The 20334-nt window shown below is 42.0% G+C and overlaps 1 protein-coding gene across 2 annotated transcripts in view; it reads right to left on the bottom strand.

The window, feature by feature from the left end:
* Nucleotides 1–7202: 7202 nt before the first annotated feature.
* LOC137326344 (gephyrin) overlaps nt 7203–20334 on the bottom strand; it is a 491797-nt gene continuing 478665 nt past the window's right edge. For both annotated transcript variants that reach the window (XM_067991340.1, XM_067991341.1), the window contains exons 21-23: nt 14789–14892; nt 11491–11587; nt 7203–8159 (exon numbers count right to left, since the gene is read on the bottom strand). In XM_067991340.1, the coding sequence (XP_067847441.1) occupies nt 8026–8159; nt 11491–11587; nt 14789–14892 (335 nt within the window). In that variant the 3' untranslated portion in view covers nt 7203–8025. The remainder of the gene's footprint in view (nt 8160–11490; nt 11588–14788; nt 14893–20334) is intronic.

The raw sequence follows: 20334 nt of genomic DNA, 5'->3' as shown, positions 1-20334 counted from the left end.
CTGTTGTGTGTAAGGGCTGACACCCGAATTAAAGGAATGTGGGATACTTAAGGCTGCATTTAGGAATGAAGCTCTTGTTTAGCCTCTCTAAAGGCTGTTTGGTGCAAGAAGTGGTGACTGGCAAAAAACAAATGTTTTGGCAGGAAATGAAGGTCTATGGGCAAGTGATGGATTGGCACAGTAACTAAACCCAATATATGCTGGTTGGCAAGTGGAAGTGCTGCTACATGAGGTGGATGTGAGGAGGGTCGATCTGTTTGGTACCTCAGACACCCTACTCAGAGGGCAGCAATACAGTGCAGGAGGGTCAACACTATACAGGACTTGGACAATCTGGGAACAAATGCACAAGATTTTGCACATCTTAAGGAAGGAGCCAAATTAAGACTACCCAACAATACCATTTACCAAGTATGCTTATCACAGAGTACTGCTTGTCAGTCCATTACACAGTTACTGTTGGCCCATGCCAAACCCTCACACAACCCCGTAGATCTGTGATTGTTTACGATGCGTATCCATACTCCAATAGGGCACCTGCTCAAGCTGCAACTTACAGCTGAAAACCTTGATATCTTTAATGGCACATGAAATCATTGTAACAATGGCTGCATAGCCACTTATGGACACTCAGAATAGGTTGAAGTTTGGGCAAGTGTCCAGCAATGTGTACGTACACTATCAACATGTCAAGACAACTCCTCTGCTTGCTTGACAAGAAGGCATATTGGGATAATGTTCCAACATTGAGCTCCAGACAGGGGGCCGTCCCTGACAGGCACACATACTGGAAATTCAAGCATGCACTACACATGATTTTCCAATCGTTATAGTTGGAAGATTATGTGCAATGCAAACCTGAATTTCTAATATGGACTTCTGGTGGATGAGGATCAACCTCCAGAGGCACACAGTCAAAAATTTACCCTTGTGATACATAAAAACATATGAAAAGGAAGGATGGGTGAAGACCAGTTGGTCCATCGAGCCTGTCCTACACTATCATGGTGTACCTTCTGCACAACCATCACCTCCAGCCGACCAACCAGCCATGCAACCTCCTGGGAGAGGCAAAAACAGAGAAAAAAACCATAAGCCAATTTATGAAAATACTCTGGGAAATTCCTATCTGACCCCCAAAGGCTATTAAATGAGTTCCACGAGTCCATAGTGATTGGGAGACACATCCCCCCAATAATCACCTACCATTTTTTGCAATTATATTGGCTATACTGAGAAAACATGTGCCGGCAACTTGAACCAGAGGTTGACGACACTGTAAAAAGAAGTAACTCCTAACATCTAACCAAGATCCATGCTTTTTTAAAAATTCGTTCTTGGGATGTGGGCGTCGCTGGCGAGGCCGGCATTTAGTGCCCATCCCTAATTGCCCTTGAGAAGGTGGTGGTGAGCCGCCTTCTTGAACCGCTGCAGTCCGTGTGGTGATGGTTCTCCCACAGTGCTGTTAGGTAGGGAGTTCCAGGATTTTGACCCAGCGACGATGAAGGAATGGCGATGTATTTCCAAGTCGGGATGGTGTGTGACTTGGAGGGGAACATGCAGGTGATGTTGTTCCCATGTGCCTGCTGCCCTTGACCTTCTAGGTGGTAGAGGTCGCGGGTTTGGGAGGTGCTGACGAAGAAGCCTTGGTGAGTTACTGCAGTGCATCCTGTGGATGGTACACACTGCAGCCATAGTGCGCCGGTGGTGAAGGGAGTGAATGTTTAGGGTGGTGGATGGGGTGCCAATCAAGCGGGCTGCTTTGTCGAGCTTCTTGAGTGTTGTTGGAGCTGCAGTCATCCAGGCAAGTGGAGAGTATTCTATCACACTCCTGACTTGTGCCTTGTAGATGGTGGAAAGGCTTTGGGGAGTCAGGAGGTGAGTCACTCACTGCAGAATACCCAGCCTCTGACCTGCTCTTGTAGACACAGTATTCATGTGGCTGGTCCAGTTAAGTTTCTGGTCAATGGTGACCCTCAGGATGTTGATGGTGGGTAATTCGGCAATGGTAATGCCGTTGAATGTCAAGGGGAGGTGGTTAGACTCTTTCTTGTTGGAGAAATGCCAATGTAATGTATACTAATGTCCCCGCTACCCCCTAACCTACCTTGCTCAAATAGACTATCCATGTGAACCGAATGTAATTCTTTCATTATTATAAAGATTCAATCACATCTCCTCGAAGCCCGCACTTTTCTAAAGTAAAAAGCCCCAGCTGTCTCTGCCCATCATGGTAACCAAGGGCCTGTAAGCTACGTATCAATCTCGTGATGCACCTCAGAACCTGTTTCAGGACCCATATATGATCCACCATTTGAGGGGACCAAAACTGGAAACAGTATTTTAGATGAGGTTTAACCAAGGTTTTATACAGAGACAGAATAGTATTTCTTGTTTTGTATTTAATTGTCCCGGCAATACTAATACTTTATTTGCTTTTGCAATAGGCTCGCAGCACTGGTTGTGGATCTTCAATGACTTGTGCATGGTAACACTCAGGTTCTTCTCCTGCCCAACAGCCTTGCTCATGCAACCCTGCATGGTGTACACATGCTTGGCATTTCTATGGGCTGGATAATGCTGGAGTGGGGCATCTCGCGATGTATGCCGTTAGTTAGACTTTATCCTGCACCCTTCAGCTCGAAATATTTTTTGTGCCTTAACTTTTTGGAAGTGCGAGCTGATAACGGCGTGGTGAGGGCAATGGGATATCTGGGACCTCAGTGAACAGTGGGACCAACAGTGCATCTCCCTAACCAATGAGATTTAAGCATTGAGAAAGAAACAGAGGAACGATGGAGAAGGAGGGTGAATTAGAATTAATTCAGGTGCAGAAAGGGAAATAAAGATTGGATGGAGAGAGGAAGAAAAGAGAAAGGAAAAGTAAGAAAAAAATTAAATGTGACAATTTTAAAATCTCTAACAATTGATTACATGCAGAAATGAAATCAAACGGTTTAAATTGTTCCCTTTCTGAGTCAGAGAGATTGATTGGCATTGCATTAACAATTATCAAGTCGTTAAAAGGGTATTTACGCTGTTATGTTCCAGCCCTAACTTTTTGCAATGAGTTTAATGGGCAATTAATGTGCGAAGCAAACGGTGGAGTGGCGTAAATCGGCCAGGAAGTTCTGGAGATTTGCAACTCACGGCGAATCTTTCAATCCCCTGAACTTGCTGGCCAATTTGTGCATTAATAACGGCGTACATCATTAACATGCCGTTATTTTTCCAGCAAGATCCGGCCCCATATTTATCTATATTAAAAGACATCTGCGAGAAGCAGGCCTATTCCGCCATCACATCTACATCTGCCTGCAATCTATCTTTCTCATCAAAGGCACTTACACCTGCACTTATCTTTGTATCATTTGTGAATTTGTTAACAGTTCCCCCGATGCTTTCATTCAGATCATTGATAACGATGGTGAAGACCAACAATCACCCACGTGGAACCATTACCGTTAATAACTACCGTCCGTCTATGAGAATGCAACCAGCTCCTTATCCAAAGCAAAATTTGTCTGCCAATCGCATAGGACTCAACCTTTTCAATTAGCCTTTTGTGCTGCACCTTGTGAAAGGCTTTTTTGAAAATCAAGATACACAATGTCTACCAAGCTACATATATTCACCAACCTCGTAATTTCCTCACAAAATTCAACCAGGTTGGTGAGACAAAACCTTCTTTCCGAGAAACTATCTTGAGATTGCCTTATAACCCCATTTCCATCAAAGCAGTTGTACAGTGTTTCTCTAATGATTCCTTCTAGCAACTTACCGCTAACCTAAATTAAACTAAAGGCTGTAATTTCCCAGTTCCGACTTACTGTCCTTTTAAATACAGGCTCCACATAGGCCTCCCTCCAGTTCAAGGGAACAATACAAGGGAATAAATGTGAACTGCTGCAGGGCTCATAAATTACAAGCCCTGGACTCTGTTGAAGACCAACCTGGACCTATTTGTATATAAGAACGTGGAGGGAAGAAAGATGAAGCTGCAGATCTCCTCCCAAGCTTGGTGCTAGTACCATCTTGATAGTACATCTAGTCCCATTTCTCACTCACTTCTACACAGGCATACACACAACCACACAAACATTACATACTAGAGTGTTGATTTTCCTCTGGGGGCCCCCTGCCGGGTGCCAGATAGGTGCAGCGTACTGGAGGTGCTGGGAGGAGCTTGCTGAAATTTTCTGGCCTGGGCCATTTGCATGGTCTGGGTGTACTCCTGGTTGCCAGCAATGGGGCTTTCTGGCTTCTGCAGAACAAGCCAGCATCTCATTGCACCCAGTGCCTCCATCACCAATGCTTAGGAGCAGAGCCAAAAACATCCCGGAACACTTAATTAATGAGCGTGAGAAGGTGGCAGTGGTGAGTCACAGGTAAAGAGGAATGAGTGGTGCTGATAGAGGAACCTGATGCCTGGATGACCTAGTTGCTATCAATGAACTTTTGTACTTTGGGAAATGCATCCATGCAGTGTCATTGGGCAGCTGTGTCATGTTTCTGTTGCTATTTAGTGGGATAAGCGTGAATGCTGACCAATGCATGAATCACTTGTTTGATACATCTGTGGGCATCAGGGTGGCTGATACTGCAGGTGGTGACCCCTATGTCAGATGCAGAGATAGGAATTCGATGGTGAACTTGACTGCCGATGGCAGTGCTGTCCCTGCGTTGGAGATCCGCTGCAGGGGTCCTTGCTGCAGATTTTTTTTTATATTCGTTTATGGGATGTGGGCGTCGCTGGCGAGGCCGGCATTTATTGCCCATCCCTAATTGCCCTTGAGAAGGTGGTGGTGAGCCGCCTTCTTGAATTGCTGCAGTCCGTGTGGTGACGGTTCTCCCACAGTGCTGTTAGGAAGGGAGTTCCAGGATTTTGACCCAGCGACGATGAAGGAACGGCGATATATTTCCAGGTCAGGATGGTGTGTGACTTGGAGGGGAACGTGCAGGTGGTGTTGTTCCCATGTGCCTGCTGCTCTTGTCCTTCTAGGTGGTAGAGGTCACGGGTTTGGGAGGTGCTGTCGAAGAAGCCTTGGCGAATTGCTGCAGTGCATCCTGTGGATGGTACACACTGCAGCCACTGTGCGCTGGTGGTGAAGGGAGTGAATGTTTAGGGTGGTGGATGGGGTGCCAATCAAGCGGGCTGCTTTATCTTGGATGATGTCGAGCTTCTTGATTGTTGTTGGAGCTGCACTCATCCAAGCAAGTGGAGAGTATTCCATCACACTCCTGACTTGTGCCTTGTAGATTGTGGAAAGGCTTTGGGGAGTCAGGAGGTGAGTCACTCGCCGCAGAATACCCAGCCTCTGACCTGCTCTTGTAGCCACAGTATTTATATGGCTGGTCCAGTTAGGTTTCTGGTCAATGGTGACCCCCAGGATGTTGATGGTAATGCAGTTGAATGTCAAGGGGAGGTGGTTTTTTTTGTTTGTTTTCATCTTTCCACAACTTACTGCTACAATTCCAAATGGCTCCCTCTTCACCTGGAACCTGCTGTCTTAAATCATTACCAGGGAAATGTGTGCGAGCCTGCAGATGTGGTTGGTGGGATAATGCAGATGGGGTCACACTGGTGCTGGCACCTGGTGATTTTTCTAGGATGTCTTCTTTCTTCTTGCACCACTTTGACCAGGAAATATGGGATGTTTAGAACCAACCCCCATCGTTAATTAATTTTAATTTGAATAGGTGACTGCTGTGGAGCTCATCAGTTTGCACTCTGTTCCCGGACCCCCTGTGAAAGTTTGTATTCTAAAAGCACCCTTTGCATGTAGCTTTTTTTTATAGCTCTTTCTGTCCTGCTGAAGTCTTGTAAATGCTTACAGTCAGCTTTCCAGTGAAGCTGCAGACGTTTGCTTCTTTTGGCATCAACATAAACATTTCCTAACATATTTCTAAAAAAAAATTCAGAAGAAAAATAACTGTTCTGAGAAAAAAAGCAAAAAGAACCCCGAAACCAGCAGTAAGTCGTGGAAAGATGAAAACAAACGAAAAAAACTGATCGATGCTAACTCCAGATGGGTGAGCAGAGTGGATAATGTGATCCCATCCTAAACAGATGGGAAATCATGCCGTGTTTTATTAGTATACTCTTAAATTGATAGTAGTTAAATTAAGCTCTCGCACATTTTGTACAAGAGCACTTTATGTTAGCTGCAGCTAGCATGCTGCCTAAACTGGGAGGGGGAACCTGCAAAAGGATTCCCCCTTCAGTTCCTGAGTCCCTGATCCCCTCCCCCCCAGCCCCATAATTTACTCTGACATTTCCTAAATGTTTTCCTTCCCTTGTTCGCTGCACATTGCTGTTGCAAAGGTCAGTTATAGGTCTAGTTTGGGGAGCTGCAATTATGATGCTACTTTATGTTTTCCAAAACAGAAGTAGCCAGTATCAAATTGTGTGTATTTAGTATCTAATGAGTTGAAGGGATAAATAGCAATTGGAAAAGCAAACTTACAACTGATGTCAGGAAGTGCTTGACACAGAGAGTGATCAATGTTTTGGACAGACATTGGGTGGAGGAAAAAACCCTGCAATTACAGGAAAAAGCTGCTTTAATGTGGGGGACTGTTGGTGCTCTCTTGATGGATGAGCTGGGATTGGCCTTCCTCATTCATATCTATCTTGTGAGCACAGTATTCATTAATGACAGACAGTCTGATAAATTTTTCATCTTTGTAATACTAGACTGGTATAAGATATTCAAGTATTTTACACAGCAATAAAACAGCCAAGTTCAGAACCAGCAGTCTTAAGATTGTTATTGGAGGGAACTGGCAGTGGGTGAACCTGTAGGTTATTGTTAATTTATGCGAGTGATTTCTGAGACAACTATCAGGCAAATAGTGGAAACTCTATGAAATACAACTCATTCTTTCCCTTTTTTGGTATATGTTCTTTTGCAAAATCAGGCCTCGTTCCAGCAATGCTAAACCATCAATCTGATCGCTGAAATGAAATTGGTAAGTAGCATTTGATTAGTGATAGAAAGAGCACAATTATGAACAGTGTAGAACAGTGCAGTGGTTCTAATGCCTGTAACTTCCTGAAGATGTTCCTGAATAAAAAGATGGATTTATTTGATTAACTGCTTAAAACGCCAAGGCCATTTTCCACATTGCACCATGACAATGTAACTACATTACAAAAGCAGCAAGAAAGGTTTTTTAAAAACACTGAATATCTTTGCAGATAAATTTTAATAATGATCAAGGATTTTTATTAATTTTTAATATCATTACAGAAAATGTTATGGTACAGTGTTGTTAAATGTCTTTCATTGCTAGGAATTACCATGTGATTGCTGGTACACTATTATCTGTACAATATCAATCTTTGTATTACTGTACACTTTTTTTTAAATTGGTAAAAAGGCTGTCAGCACTTAAGGAAGCAATTTCTTTGTTCAAATGAAAGATTTCCAATTCCTGTCCAACTAGGTGGTCAGCTGAGACAGGTGGCTGCTGGGAAATTTCCCAGTCAATGGCACTGAAAGGGCGATATACCAACTCAGTCCACTCCAGCCACTCTGCTTTTGGCACTGAGCACATGAACACAAGATACAAGATAAAGAACAAGCAAAGCTCTTTGTGAAGCAATTATGTTGCGTACTAATAAGGATAATAGCTGTGTTTATCTAAGCTAGTATAAAGTAAGCAGACAGCCTTGCTAGTAGCATAAGTATCTGTATCTGAAGATGAGAAAACACAAGTTTAGCAGGCACCTACCGCTGTCTATCAAAAGCTACTGCTATCAGACCTAGCATTAAACACATAAAGCAACTGTAATGAAAGAGAAACTTAGCTCTGGATATGATACAGAATGGATTCAATGTATTTCTTTTCTCTCCCTCCCGTTCCAGTTACTTTATCTGATTTTCCTTTTGCAATTTCTTCAAGATGTCAACAACACTGATCAATTTTATCCAAATCATTAAAAACTAGCTGTGCCTTTGCATATTACAGGATACAGTCAATGATATGTAGACATGCACCGACGCTGCTTTTGTGGTGACATCATAGTCTTCCAATCACCATGACATCTACCACTTCACCCTTATGGAGTTCCACGTACTGCTCTGTCTTTGGAGGGAGCATCAACAGTCCATTGGCACTACGCATGCTCATCAGACGACTGCTCATCTGATTCCCTGCAGAACAGAAACAGTTGCTTTCAAAATCTTCCTTGGGAGTGAAGGGGTAATGACAGAGAGCAGTTTATTCAAGCAAAAATTGTTGATCAAACTGTAGGTTTGGGATGCCCAGCTTTCGCCTAAATCCCAATCTGATATTTATCTATATTACTAAAAATAATCTTCTGCCTGTAACATTGTGAGATTGCTTTACTAATGTGAGCCTCTAACATGCCTGATTAGTCAATGTTGACCTCGGCCCAATCAGATTGTTGGAATAAACATTTCTTACCAGTTTTCTTTGCAGCCAAGTTAGTCCCCTGGAATCTTCTCCCAGGGCATTTTACCCACTTTGTCCAACCTCTGCTCCCTTCTGGACCCCTTTCCTTCACAGAGCGTTACAGCTCTGCTCTGCTGCCTCTATTCTCCTAGACCCATCCCCAAGTGCTCCACTCCTTCCCTCTCATTTGGGCCCTCTATAAAATGCGCCAGCTCTCACTGTTTCTTACCTTGCAGGTCACCCAAGAAGCTCAGTTCAATTCCAGCTGCCTCATTGAGACCCATGCCGGGTACTCTAGCTGTGCTCCCTGCCCTCACTGAAGTCCTTGTCAAGTACTTGTGCTTTGCCTCCACTTCTCTCTGCTCAACCCTGAGTGCAGCTTGTCTCACCAAATCTCACCCAACGATGAAGCTTGGCAGAGACTAAACATTGGTTGGCCATTTAAATGCTATTAAAGTTGTATTGTTATTTCTTTTAGATAATTATCCATGCAATCTTGCAGATTTGATTGGTCTGTGCTAACCATGTCACTGTAATGTATTATCACCCATGAGGACCAATTCCCCAGCTACTGGCCTGACTATCACCTGCCTCTCTGCTACCTCCCAAGCAACACTCAGGGCCTCCAACAAAGGCAACAAGATGACAGTGTTCTGTTCCCAGAGAATGACAAGGTCATTTCGGCAGCTGTCATAGGTTTGGAACGCTAAGTCCGACAGGAAAAGGAGAAGGCGCAAGACAAACAAAAAAAACAGACAGATATAAAGAAAGGGACAGATTATGTGTATGACGCGTACAGTGTGTCAGGTAAACAGGAAGGGAGAAAGACACACATAAAGAGAAAGACCATACGTATTAGATGCATACAAAGAGAGTAAGAGACATACAGAAGACAGGATATACAGAGAAGGACAGACTTGCTCTAGGTGGGGGGGAGGGAGGGGGGAGGGTAGAAGAGAGAGAAAGAAAGAAAAGGAGACTGGAAGAATTGAAAACAAACATAAAGACAAAGAATTAGACAGTGTTAGAAAAGCTGACACAGAAGAAAGAGGCATTTTCTTCATTTTTGGGCATGAGCAAAGCCAAAAGAGAAAACTGGTTTTGATCAGTCCTGCTGTAATTTTAAATTTGTTTTATTGCGACCAGTTTCTGATTACAGAAGTGACTGCTTGGTATGCGAGTAGGTAAATATTGCGGACTGGACTCCTGTGGGATTGGTGTTGGGGGAAAACGACGGGTATGGAGCTGGCATAATCACTGGGGTTGCAGTGCGTGGGTTTTCAGAGTGATTGTGTGATGGGGGTTATCTGTTCTTTATCCAAAGTAAATAAAAAAACCTCTAAAGAGAGTTTATAGCAACTTATTATATTTTGGACTGAGAACTGATGTCAGTGGTTTGCTTTTTTCTCCTTGTGGGCAAATTGTTTTGGTGATAGGTGAGCACACTGGAGAGGGAGCTGATACATTCCCCAAAAATGTACCTGCAACAGTGATCCTGTGCATTTCCCATCCTTTCATGTTTGATGGAAAGAATGATGTTTTACAATAGGAAAAAAACCACTCATATTTTATATCTCTCAGAAAGCTTAAAGAGAATACATAGAATTATCTCGAATCTAGAGCACAGAAACAGGCCATTCGGCCCGACTGGTCTATGCCGGTGTTTATGCTCCATGCGAGCCATTACAAGACTAATATTTGCACAGTGGCCTTAATTTCTTCCTTTAAGGATTGCCACCAATAATATTGTGACTTCAAATTTGCCAGCTTAAAAAAAGTATTCCCTCTTCTTTCCATTGTACTTCTTCCCACCCAACGGACTGTCCCTAGTGTAGGGCACTACCAGCTTTTGCCGAAAACGTTTTGAGATGAACGTTTTGCTGCATCCCATTTTCTATCCCGTTGGCTTAAGCACTTCCTCCTGGCACTTGCCTACAGCATGTTCAAGGTTGGGAACTTGTATGTTGGCACTCTGTAACAGCACGTTGGTGCACCACTGTACTGTGCCCAGCAGTACGGTGTGCTCTGCCCTGGTGTCGGCTGCAGTAACATTTATAAACTGGTTTTATCGCTGCCCCACAGGCTGGGTTGAAAGTACGATTCATCCAGCAGCCCTTGCACCAGGATGGCAGTTATCAAGCTGTGCTGTTTTTTTTAAAAAAAACAAATCAAAATTCCACTTAGCCCGAGGATAGGTCAATTATTTACAAACACTAGCACCAATTCAATGAAAAAGGGATGATGCAAAAAATACGTTCACTGGACAATATTTTTTGTTGCAAGGGTTAATAAAGTTGCATCGAGAAATAGGCTTATCACTGGAAGTAAATCTTATTGCACCTATTCCTATTTGGGGTGGGGAAGGTGAAGAGAAGTGGGGTCTCTTTGGCTCCAAGAACACATGCCTGACACTGGAAATTCAGAACCAAGTCAGACCTCTGTGGCAGACTTGGTGACCTGATAACTGAGCCAGGCAGATCTGCAGAACTCCAGGGCACTGTTCATGTTTGACCAGCTAATCTGGCTCACTAAATAAATCTTGATGGGTAGATTGTCACTGGTAGGGATTCTTCCCACTCAGCTCCAAATAACTACACAAGCCAATGGCCCAATGGATAGGATGGTCCTGTCTGGGCAAGCAGCAGGAAGCTTGTGTGCATTTTGAATTGGTTAAACTCCAGCAGTATCCCTGCACACACTTGAGAGCAGCCAAGACTTGGCTCCCTGGACTTAGGTAAGTGGAATGTTTCCAGAGGAGGAGAGAGTATGTATTCTGTTTCTGGCAAAGAGAAATTCTACCTGTGTGGATTTCTCATTAGCTTGGTTAGAAAGGTCTTAAAATACGGTGCTTGGTGTCAGACCAAAAGACAATCATTACAATTACTGGATGATTCAAATTCAAGTTGGGCAAAAAACTATCTGAATATTGTACAATACATAATTTCAAATCCAGTTCATGACCATAGACCTTTGTAATAGTGTCTGAGTGATCCATTTTCTGTGTATATATTGCTATTTTCTAAATTATAATTACAAGTTATAATTCAGTAATTGCTCCAAAAATCTCACCTGTACTCTGTGCCCAAGGCAATGGTTCCTGGTGGTGCCAAGTCAGTATGCAGCGATGGTATTCAGGCCGTGGATCAAGCTTCACGTCACAGGACAACTGTAGAACGACAGCATTAAAATGAAATTATCGCTAAATTGTCCACAGGGTGGCTGCTTCCAGTCTCTAATCAAACCCAGCTATATATTCTATCTATCTCCTTCCTACCTAAACTGTGTCATTTATGACCCCAGGGTTGATAATGGATGATGCTTAAATATCATAGTCACTGAAGTTCTCTTGCATATCAGTGTATTCAAATAATAGCCAGAGGTAGGACATCAACCAGAACAATACAGAAAATGGTATATAATGTATAAAAAGAGGGTCTGCAGGAAAGAGTTATCTTTCTGACATCAGAGATCAATTTATTTCAAAATTAAATCAGACCCTTCAATCTTTATTGTTCCATCGTTTAGTTGTTATGGGTTTTTAAATTGATCTACTGTCTACTGTATAAGTTTACTTATTTTTGTTTCTTTGGATAAAGGCATTTTCTTGCCACGGTGACATTGTTTGTGACAGAGCTGCATTTGTTGCACGCGGTTAACAGTGTGTGAAAAGAACATGTTTTTAACAAAGCTGTACAGATTACTTTTGGAAAAAATCCTTGGTTGACCCTTGGCTTACAATATTGGACCTAAACCTGCAGTGGCATCTGCCTCTGCATCTTCCCCCTTGTTTTCTTGGAAGCCCATTTCACATCACTAGACAGGATAGTGTTAATTCTGTGCGCGGTCCTGTAATTAATCATGGACTATTCCAGAAAATGATGGGACAAACGATTTTAAGGGATGCTCCAGTAAAATGATTGATAAATAAAATGATCTGTAAGTGCCAAGGGCAGTAAATAGAAAGACTACAATTGCAATTGCTGCTTAAAAACTTTAAGAAAAACTTACTTGTCAAAATGCTAACTTCTGCAGAACAGCTTCTTTGGAAAGAACACAGTTTGTTTACTTAAAGGAAAGCTCCTCTGATGGCTCGGTGAACCACACAAACCAGGAAGGTCTCTGGTCTGTGATGAGTTAGCTAATACCACCAAGGTGCTGGAGAGGGTACTTTCACTGGCCTTAGCATTCTTGGTATTGGGGGGGTGGGAGGGAAGGGGGGGAAAATCGGCCATGATTTCTCTTCATGATCACTCTACACGTCCGCATTTGTGGACAACAGCTGTAGGATTTGGATTGGTTATGCTTTTCACTAGTGCTGACTAGTCTCTGAACAACAAAAACTTACATTCGTACAGCAGCTTTAACATAGAAAAATGTTCCAAGATGCTTCACAGAGGTGTAAGGAACAAAATGGGTGCCCAGCTGAAAAGAGAGAAATCAGCAGGGGTGATCAAAAACTGAGTCAAAGAGGGCGTTTAAAGAAGGACCTAAAGGCGGAGAGAGAGTTGGAGAGGCAGAATGATACAGGGAGGGAATTGCAGAGTGTGGGGGGAGAGACCACTGAAAGCATGGTTGCCAATGATAGGTGGGGGGAAAGATGTAGCACTGGGGAAGGTTACATATATAAGGATGGGTGAGGTCATTTAAACACAAGGATAAGAATTTTAAATTTGAGGCACTGAGGGACTAGGAGTCAATGCAGGTCAGTGAAGATAGGGGTGTTGGGCAAGGGGGACAGTGCAGGATAAGATATGGGCAGCAGAGTTCTGGATGAGCTAAAGCCGATGGAGGGAGGAGAATTGGCAGCCAGCTAGGACTAATGGTGTCTGGAGCTGACAGAGACATGGATGAGGGTTTCAGTAGCAGATGGCATGAGGTAGTGATTGAGGCAGGTGATGTTATGGAGGTGGAATTAGGTGGTCTTTGTGATGGAGAGGATATGAGGCTAGAAACTCAGCTTGAGGCTGAATAGAATGCTGAGGTTGCAACCAGTCTGATTCAACCTAAGACAGTGGCCATGGGGAGATCGAATCAGTGGTGAGGGTATGGAGTTTGTAGCAGGAGTCAAAGACAATGGCTTCTGCCTTCCCAAAGTTTAAATGGAGATTGTAGCTTATCCAATACTGACAACACAGAGGCAGTGGATGGGTTGAGAAATGGTCTCGATTGGTAGTTACTACCTCAGCTCTCTCTTGTAGAGCAGCCACCAGGTAAGGTACTGGAAGACTGCTGGTGCAGATGGGACCTCATCCCAGTATTGGCCATCACTTTCAGAGGAAGAGGAAGGGAAAAAATAAGGGGAAAAATGAGAATAAATGCATTGGGTTTAAATTATTTTTTTGTTATGGCCAAGGCTAGAGGATTGTGTGTAATATAGTAGGAAAAGTAGCTTAACAATACAGAAGTCAGTATTAATATCATTGTATTATGAGAATGTATTCTGTGTGCTTGAGGCTAACACATGGTTTAGATGAGGTCATTAGGATTCCACAGGAAAAAACTAAGTAAGCAGGAGATGTCAGATTAATGCTAGGAATTATAGCTAGTTTGGAGCCAACACATCTATGTTTCAGATGTTATCATTCTGTTAAGGTATGATGTTTATAACAGTGCAAAATTGTGCAATCTTCCACATAAGCGACACTAACTTTCCAGTGAGAATGGATTGTATGTGACGCGTCATTGCCATCTACTGGTGTAGTAGCACAACGACACAAAGATCACATGACAATAATCTCAGAACTGATTGGTTTAGAGCAAATCATCCCTGTGTATTAGTCGGCTCACTTCCAGTAATTCTTTGGTATTCCGTGCTGAGAACGCGCCTGGATTGGTTAGTAGTTTGCAGACCCCAATGGGTATCCTACTATAGTAGGTGCACAGACGGATAACTTCTTGTTCTTTCTGTCATTATTAATAAAACCAACAAGTTGATTTATCTCTGGCGTCTGAACCTGTATAATTTGGATTAATCTACTTGGTTGATCCAACAAAGTCAAGAAACGTTCGTGCTGGGAAATGGAAAACTCTCCCCACTCTGCTCCAGCCAAGCGCCTCAGCCCCTGTTGCCCACACCTATTTCCCACACCTGCTGTGCTGTGGCCTCCTGCAATTTAATACCACATTAGGAACAATTTTTTTGCTGTGAGGCCATGTTCACCAGGAACTGAATTCAGAATAAAAGAACCCTTAGAGCCAGCAGACAGATTAGGCTTCCACCTCCTCAGTCTGAGAGGCATTCAAACCCGAGGTCTGAGTGTTGAACGGTCAGTATCTCGTCCACTGTGCCACCTAGCCCCATTAAACGTTTTTCAAATATTACCAAGTGATAACGAGCCTTCACGTTCTGTAAACTTATTCGACCTACCCTGGCTTTGATGATGGTGGGTCGAGGATCAAGGATTCCTTGCATCTTCCTCAGTGCAGGGATTACAAAGAGATTGCAGGTAACAACTGCTGACACTGGATTTCCTGCAGTGAAATCATATTGCCATGAAATAACAGCACCAGATTACAAATAATTAACTGTGGCATGCAAAGAGAATCATGCCTAGAACCAAGCAAGCAACTGCTTCAACTCCAAAAATCAATTAAAGGCACACTTGGGGAGCTAATGGTTTCTGTTCTTTGGTTCCAAGTATTTTCTTATAGATAGCCTGTTGTTTTACTGTGGTGACTGCAGCTGAAACACTTGCTGCAGTGTCAACTCTATAAATGACTTGTTATTCATTACAAATCTCCCCTTACTGTTTACGTGACTGATAAGAAGCAGGCATCACGGAGATAAGCAGCAGTGTGTTGAGAAGCTTCCACTCTGGACTGCAGAATGGGACTCCCAATTTTTTCTTTTTTGCCCTTGCTGAAAATGTCAGTTCAGAGCAGTTTATCTACTGAACTGGCATCGGTTGAAGCTCAGAGTATAGGCGGACTTGGAGTTATGCAAGAGCCTCTGCTTGGATCCAAAGAAAACTTCAATTGGGTTCAAAACTGCCTCCACCATTTCTGTTTTCCTCCACTCAGTGAAGTGGAAAGAAAAAGTAAAACAAAGAGGCCGGGTGAATGCATGATGGAGTATTCATTGTGCCTGACAATTGCAAGACACTTCCTTACAAATCACTCTGCGTTGTAGCAGCTGTTTGTTGTGTAATTGGTTACACAAATTAGATATAATTAATGCAACTAAAAGAAATCCTTGGGCATCACACGGACAATAGAATGCCACAAGCTTTTCTTTCATAAGTATGAAAAATCTGTTACTGTGAAATCACCACAGTGGGAAGTGAGTTATGAAGGGTGCTCTTGCAACTGAAATTGGACTAATTTGCTTTTTTCCCAAATTATTATTCAAGCTTCAGCATACTGAAGTTCACAACATCAAAAAGCATTCATTGTATAACACAGGTCTTTATATGATAAACATTATGCTAAGTTTTTAACTCTAGAACATGCACATTTCAAAATTGATATTTATCTAAAATAATTATTTAACTGTTTAACCATATGCGATTTAATAATAATTCAGGCTACAATTGACTAAATGCTTTTAGTGTAGAACAAACATTATATCAATACTAATTTAATACTTTAAGTAACCAGAATTACAAGGAATTACAGGCTAAGCTCAGTGATGTAAGAAGACCATTTCTTAAAACATAATTTGTTACAATTATCAAACTGAATTTACAGATAGTCAGGTTGCAGGGTAAGTCTTAAAATTATCCTAATTTGGCAAATCTCTCTATTCTGAAGAGTTACAACTTGTTAATGTTGATAATAATTCCATTGCCGTTTGACTTGTTCAATTAAATTATCAATTCATATCAGCAGAGCAGGAAAGGCTGCATTTCGCTGCCCTCTTTGGTTGATTTTTGAAATATTTTACAATCCATCAACATTGAATATTCACTTATAAAAGCAGAAAATGCTGGAGAAGCTCAGCAAGTCAGGCAGCATTTGTGGAGAAAGAAATAGTTAACGAAACATTAACTCTGTTTCTTTCTCCACAGATGCTGCCTGACTTGCTGAGCTTCTCCAGCATTTTCTGTTTTTATTTCAGATTTCCAGCATCTGCAGTATTTTGCTTTTGATTGAATATTCACTTAACAGTTCTGTTCACACAACAATTGCTTTTCTGCAATGAAATTACACTTTGTCTCCAAGCAGAGTAAGTGAAGAGATAGTGGGAATAATATCAAGTGCAGCTGTCCAATATTGCCAAATGACACATGAATATTACTACAATTTTTGGAGGACTTGGAATTTCATTTTTCTACTTTCTGGTGTGAATTTTTTCAATGCTTTAAAAAAATTAAATGACCCACTGATTTCCTTAACTTCAGTCTTCCTCTTCTTCCTTTTAAAAATTATATCCCTTCCCATTTTCAGAATCCACACGCTATTCACTGGTTTATTGGGCTGACTCCAAGTCTCTGCCAACATTGTTCTATAGTCAGCCACCTATCCTGTGGTGGATAGTAACCCTGGCCTACCATTAACTAATTGTTCCTCCATCCCACTGGGAGTGGCCAAGCCTCCACTTGGTGCACTCACTGATGGTATAAGTCAAGATTAATTCTTCCTTCTCGTATGAACCATCAACCGACTGCCTCATAGCAACATGTATTGAAGAACTGGGTATATCCTTTGATTTCACTTCAACTGAGTGACTATACTTAAAAGTACATTGTTCATCTGCAGAGCAAAACAAAATGATACTTTAATGTTTTTAATCACATACAATCTCACTTTCAGCTAAGTTGTATATTTTTAACATACATGAATTTTTGAGGTTTGGCAATCCTGGATGTTTCACAAAACTGACCCTTGTGTTTGCTTATAATGCACAAGACACGGAAAATTAGTTTTTTGCATGTCAAAATGCAAGACCGAGCTTCCCCATGGCTTAATGTATGCTCCAAAAATCCTGTCCCTTCTGCGCTGAAGTTCAAATGCAGATGTTAACCACCATTTGCCCAGCCAGAGCTCCAAGCTGTGAAACTGTGTCAGAGAGTTTCACAGGCAGAAGTGGTTTGTAATATGCCATATAAACTTTTTAAAATTGATACAGAATTCTGAGATGTAGCTTCAGTAATTTGTATTCTTACATAAACATTATTTTGTTTCAGTTATAATCTTGCAGAGAGTTTGGCCCCATCTCTGAGCTACAGAAATTGGACACTTGCTTACAGTCAGCCATTTCCATCCCATCCACTGGTCTGTACAGCTTTGGACTATATCAAGTCCAGGAGCAAGAGAAAGGTCTTCTCTGCACCCTGATATTCAGGGAAATATTGGGCGGATCTCGATGCAGCGGGACATCTTGCGGAATGCCCTCTTAGTTAGACATTTTTCTCCACCCTTCAGCTCAAAAATTTTTGCGGCGTAACTTGCTGGAAGTGCAAGCCGATAATGGCGCAGAGAGGGCAATGGGGGATCTGGGCCCTCAGTGAACGGCGGGACCAACAGTGTATCTCCTTAATCAATGAGATTTAAGGACAGAGAAAGAAACAGGAACGATTGAGAAGGAGGGTGAATTAGAATCAAATCAGGTGCAGAAAGAGAAATAAAGAGAAGGAAAGAAAGAATGGATTAAGAAAAGAGAGGCAGAAAGGAAAAGAAAGAAAAAGAACCAAAAAATTTTAAATTTGACATTTTTAAAATCTCTAAGAACAATTTACCACCTGAAGGAATGAGACTCCACAGGTTAAATTGTTCAATTTCTGGGCCAGAGAGGTTGATTGGCATTGTATTAACAATGATCATGTCATTAAAAAGGTACTTATGCTGTTAATTATCAGACTTAACTTTCTGCGATGAGTTTAATAGGTAATTAATGTGCTAATCCAGCAAGTTCTTAAAAACAACAGGGAGGCTGGGGGCGAATTGCCATTTGTGCAAGGCAAACAGCCGAGCGATGTAAATCGACCCGCAAGTTCTGGAGATTCGCAACTCACTTAATCCCCTGAACTTGCTGGCCGATTACGTATTATTATCGTTAACATGCCGTTATTTTTCCAGCAAGAACCCACCTTCAACACTTCATCACTGCACAGACACATGTCTTGGATAACACTCATATTGGGAGAATTCCCTAACATCAGAATGGTCACACATGTAAATATTTCACTGAGTTATTATGATTTTACCAAGATTTTTATGTCAGTACAGATGTTTTGGAGACAAGTTGCCATATCAACCCCAAGGTACTGAAGAAACAATTGCTGTGTGAAAGAGCTTACACTTTCTATTCAGGGCTCAGCAATCTTGTTCGAAAGTATTGCAAAATGATAATTACTTTGCATGAGCACCCATCAACTTGTAAAGTTTGGCACTTCCACCAACCAAAATATTATGATAAAATGTCTTGTCCTATAAGGGTGTCAGACGTTCAGAAATTAGGCCCAAAGCTTTATCAGAACATCGTCCAGAACCAAAGCACTTTCACATTTATATATTTTTATTTCTTGCAAAGGCTGAACAACAGTTTATTTCCACAGAGCAACAAAAGACAAACTCAATGATGGGCACACAGCTCACTTAAAGTTGTAGTCTCCTTGTATTCTGAGTTAGTAACACTAAATGTTACAACAAATGGGAGAAACTACATAGCTTACTGGTTCTGATCTGGCAACAGGGATCAGTGTTTGAAACTCAAAAGTTGTCCTGTAATTGCATTTCACCATAATATTAGTAGAACTAATAAATTTCAAATATAAGGGGCCTGGCTGGCTAGTGAATTTTTCCATGTGTGCATGATTAGACTTCCAGTTGATGCCCAATCCAATTTCCAGTTAACAAAAAAAAAGCTCAACGAAATCCACTTTTTAACATTTAAAAAGTTAAAATTTGCCGTATTTACTTATTTTGCCCTCCTCTTTTTGGTCCCTTACACCACAACACCAATCACCTACAGACAGGTTAGGTGGAAGCCCGATTTGGTGGCCTTCAGCTCTGCTGCTCTCCAGTGGTCTACTGTGAGATGCGTGGGAAGAGACTTGCCAAATCATTTTCCTTCTCCCCCTCTGAAGAAATGCCTAGACTCCACTTAGAGCCTCTCCCCTGAGACCGACCGAGCTGAGCAGGTCAACGTCTGACAACAACCATCAACCCATTGGAGTCTTTTTTTTGTTAAGTCATGCCAGGGTATATAGAAGGACTGCTGAGCTATATGGAAGGACCAGATTAGTTGTCAGTAATATACTTCTGTTGAAAAAGCTTTTAGCAGGCTACCAAATAATGATGACCAAATCAAGTTCTATTCCTAGAAGGAAGACAACGTTTAAACAATATTGGCCACACTGCACAATAGTACAGCTATGATACTTTTCCACACTGTATTAATTCTGCAACAAAACTACTGTAAGAAATATTACATGAGTCCTTGTAATGCAACAGCTAAGGATTTTAAAAATCTGAAATACGAGAACAAAGTTGGCAGAAGACTGTTAGACAATCCCTGGCAGTCTTTCACTTATAATGCTATATCTGGTGACTGCCCCAGTGGCACAGTGCATTCATGTATTAATGCTCAATACCACAGAATGGTTGGAGTCAGGCTTGCAGCTCAGATTCCATGCACACGGTAAATTTCCAAGCTCAGGTGGAGTCAGCTGGGAAACTGGCAGATGGAAGGAAGGCAAATTCTCCAAGGGAGGGTCGGAAATTTGAAGGGTAAGTCAATTCACACTGCTTCCCCACTGACTGGTTCAAAGCAAAAATAGGCAGAGGTTTGAAAGCAGGTTGCGTAGCATCAGGCAACCTGGGTAAGGGGAGATGATCGTGAGGAATAACTGGGAAAACTAGGCTAAGGGAAGTGAAAGAGAGACCTTAGAATATAAAACGCTACAACTTTATCTGCTTATTTGTGTAAGCACAGGAAGTACTGGCTTATAATATATACTGAATAGTTTATTT

Source organism: Heptranchias perlo, chromosome 10 (genome assembly GCF_035084215.1).
Source record: "Heptranchias perlo isolate sHepPer1 chromosome 10, sHepPer1.hap1, whole genome shotgun sequence".
Lineage (NCBI taxonomy): Eukaryota > Metazoa > Chordata > Chondrichthyes > Hexanchiformes > Hexanchidae > Heptranchias > Heptranchias perlo.
This window is presented reverse-complemented; position numbering and strand designations above follow the sequence as displayed.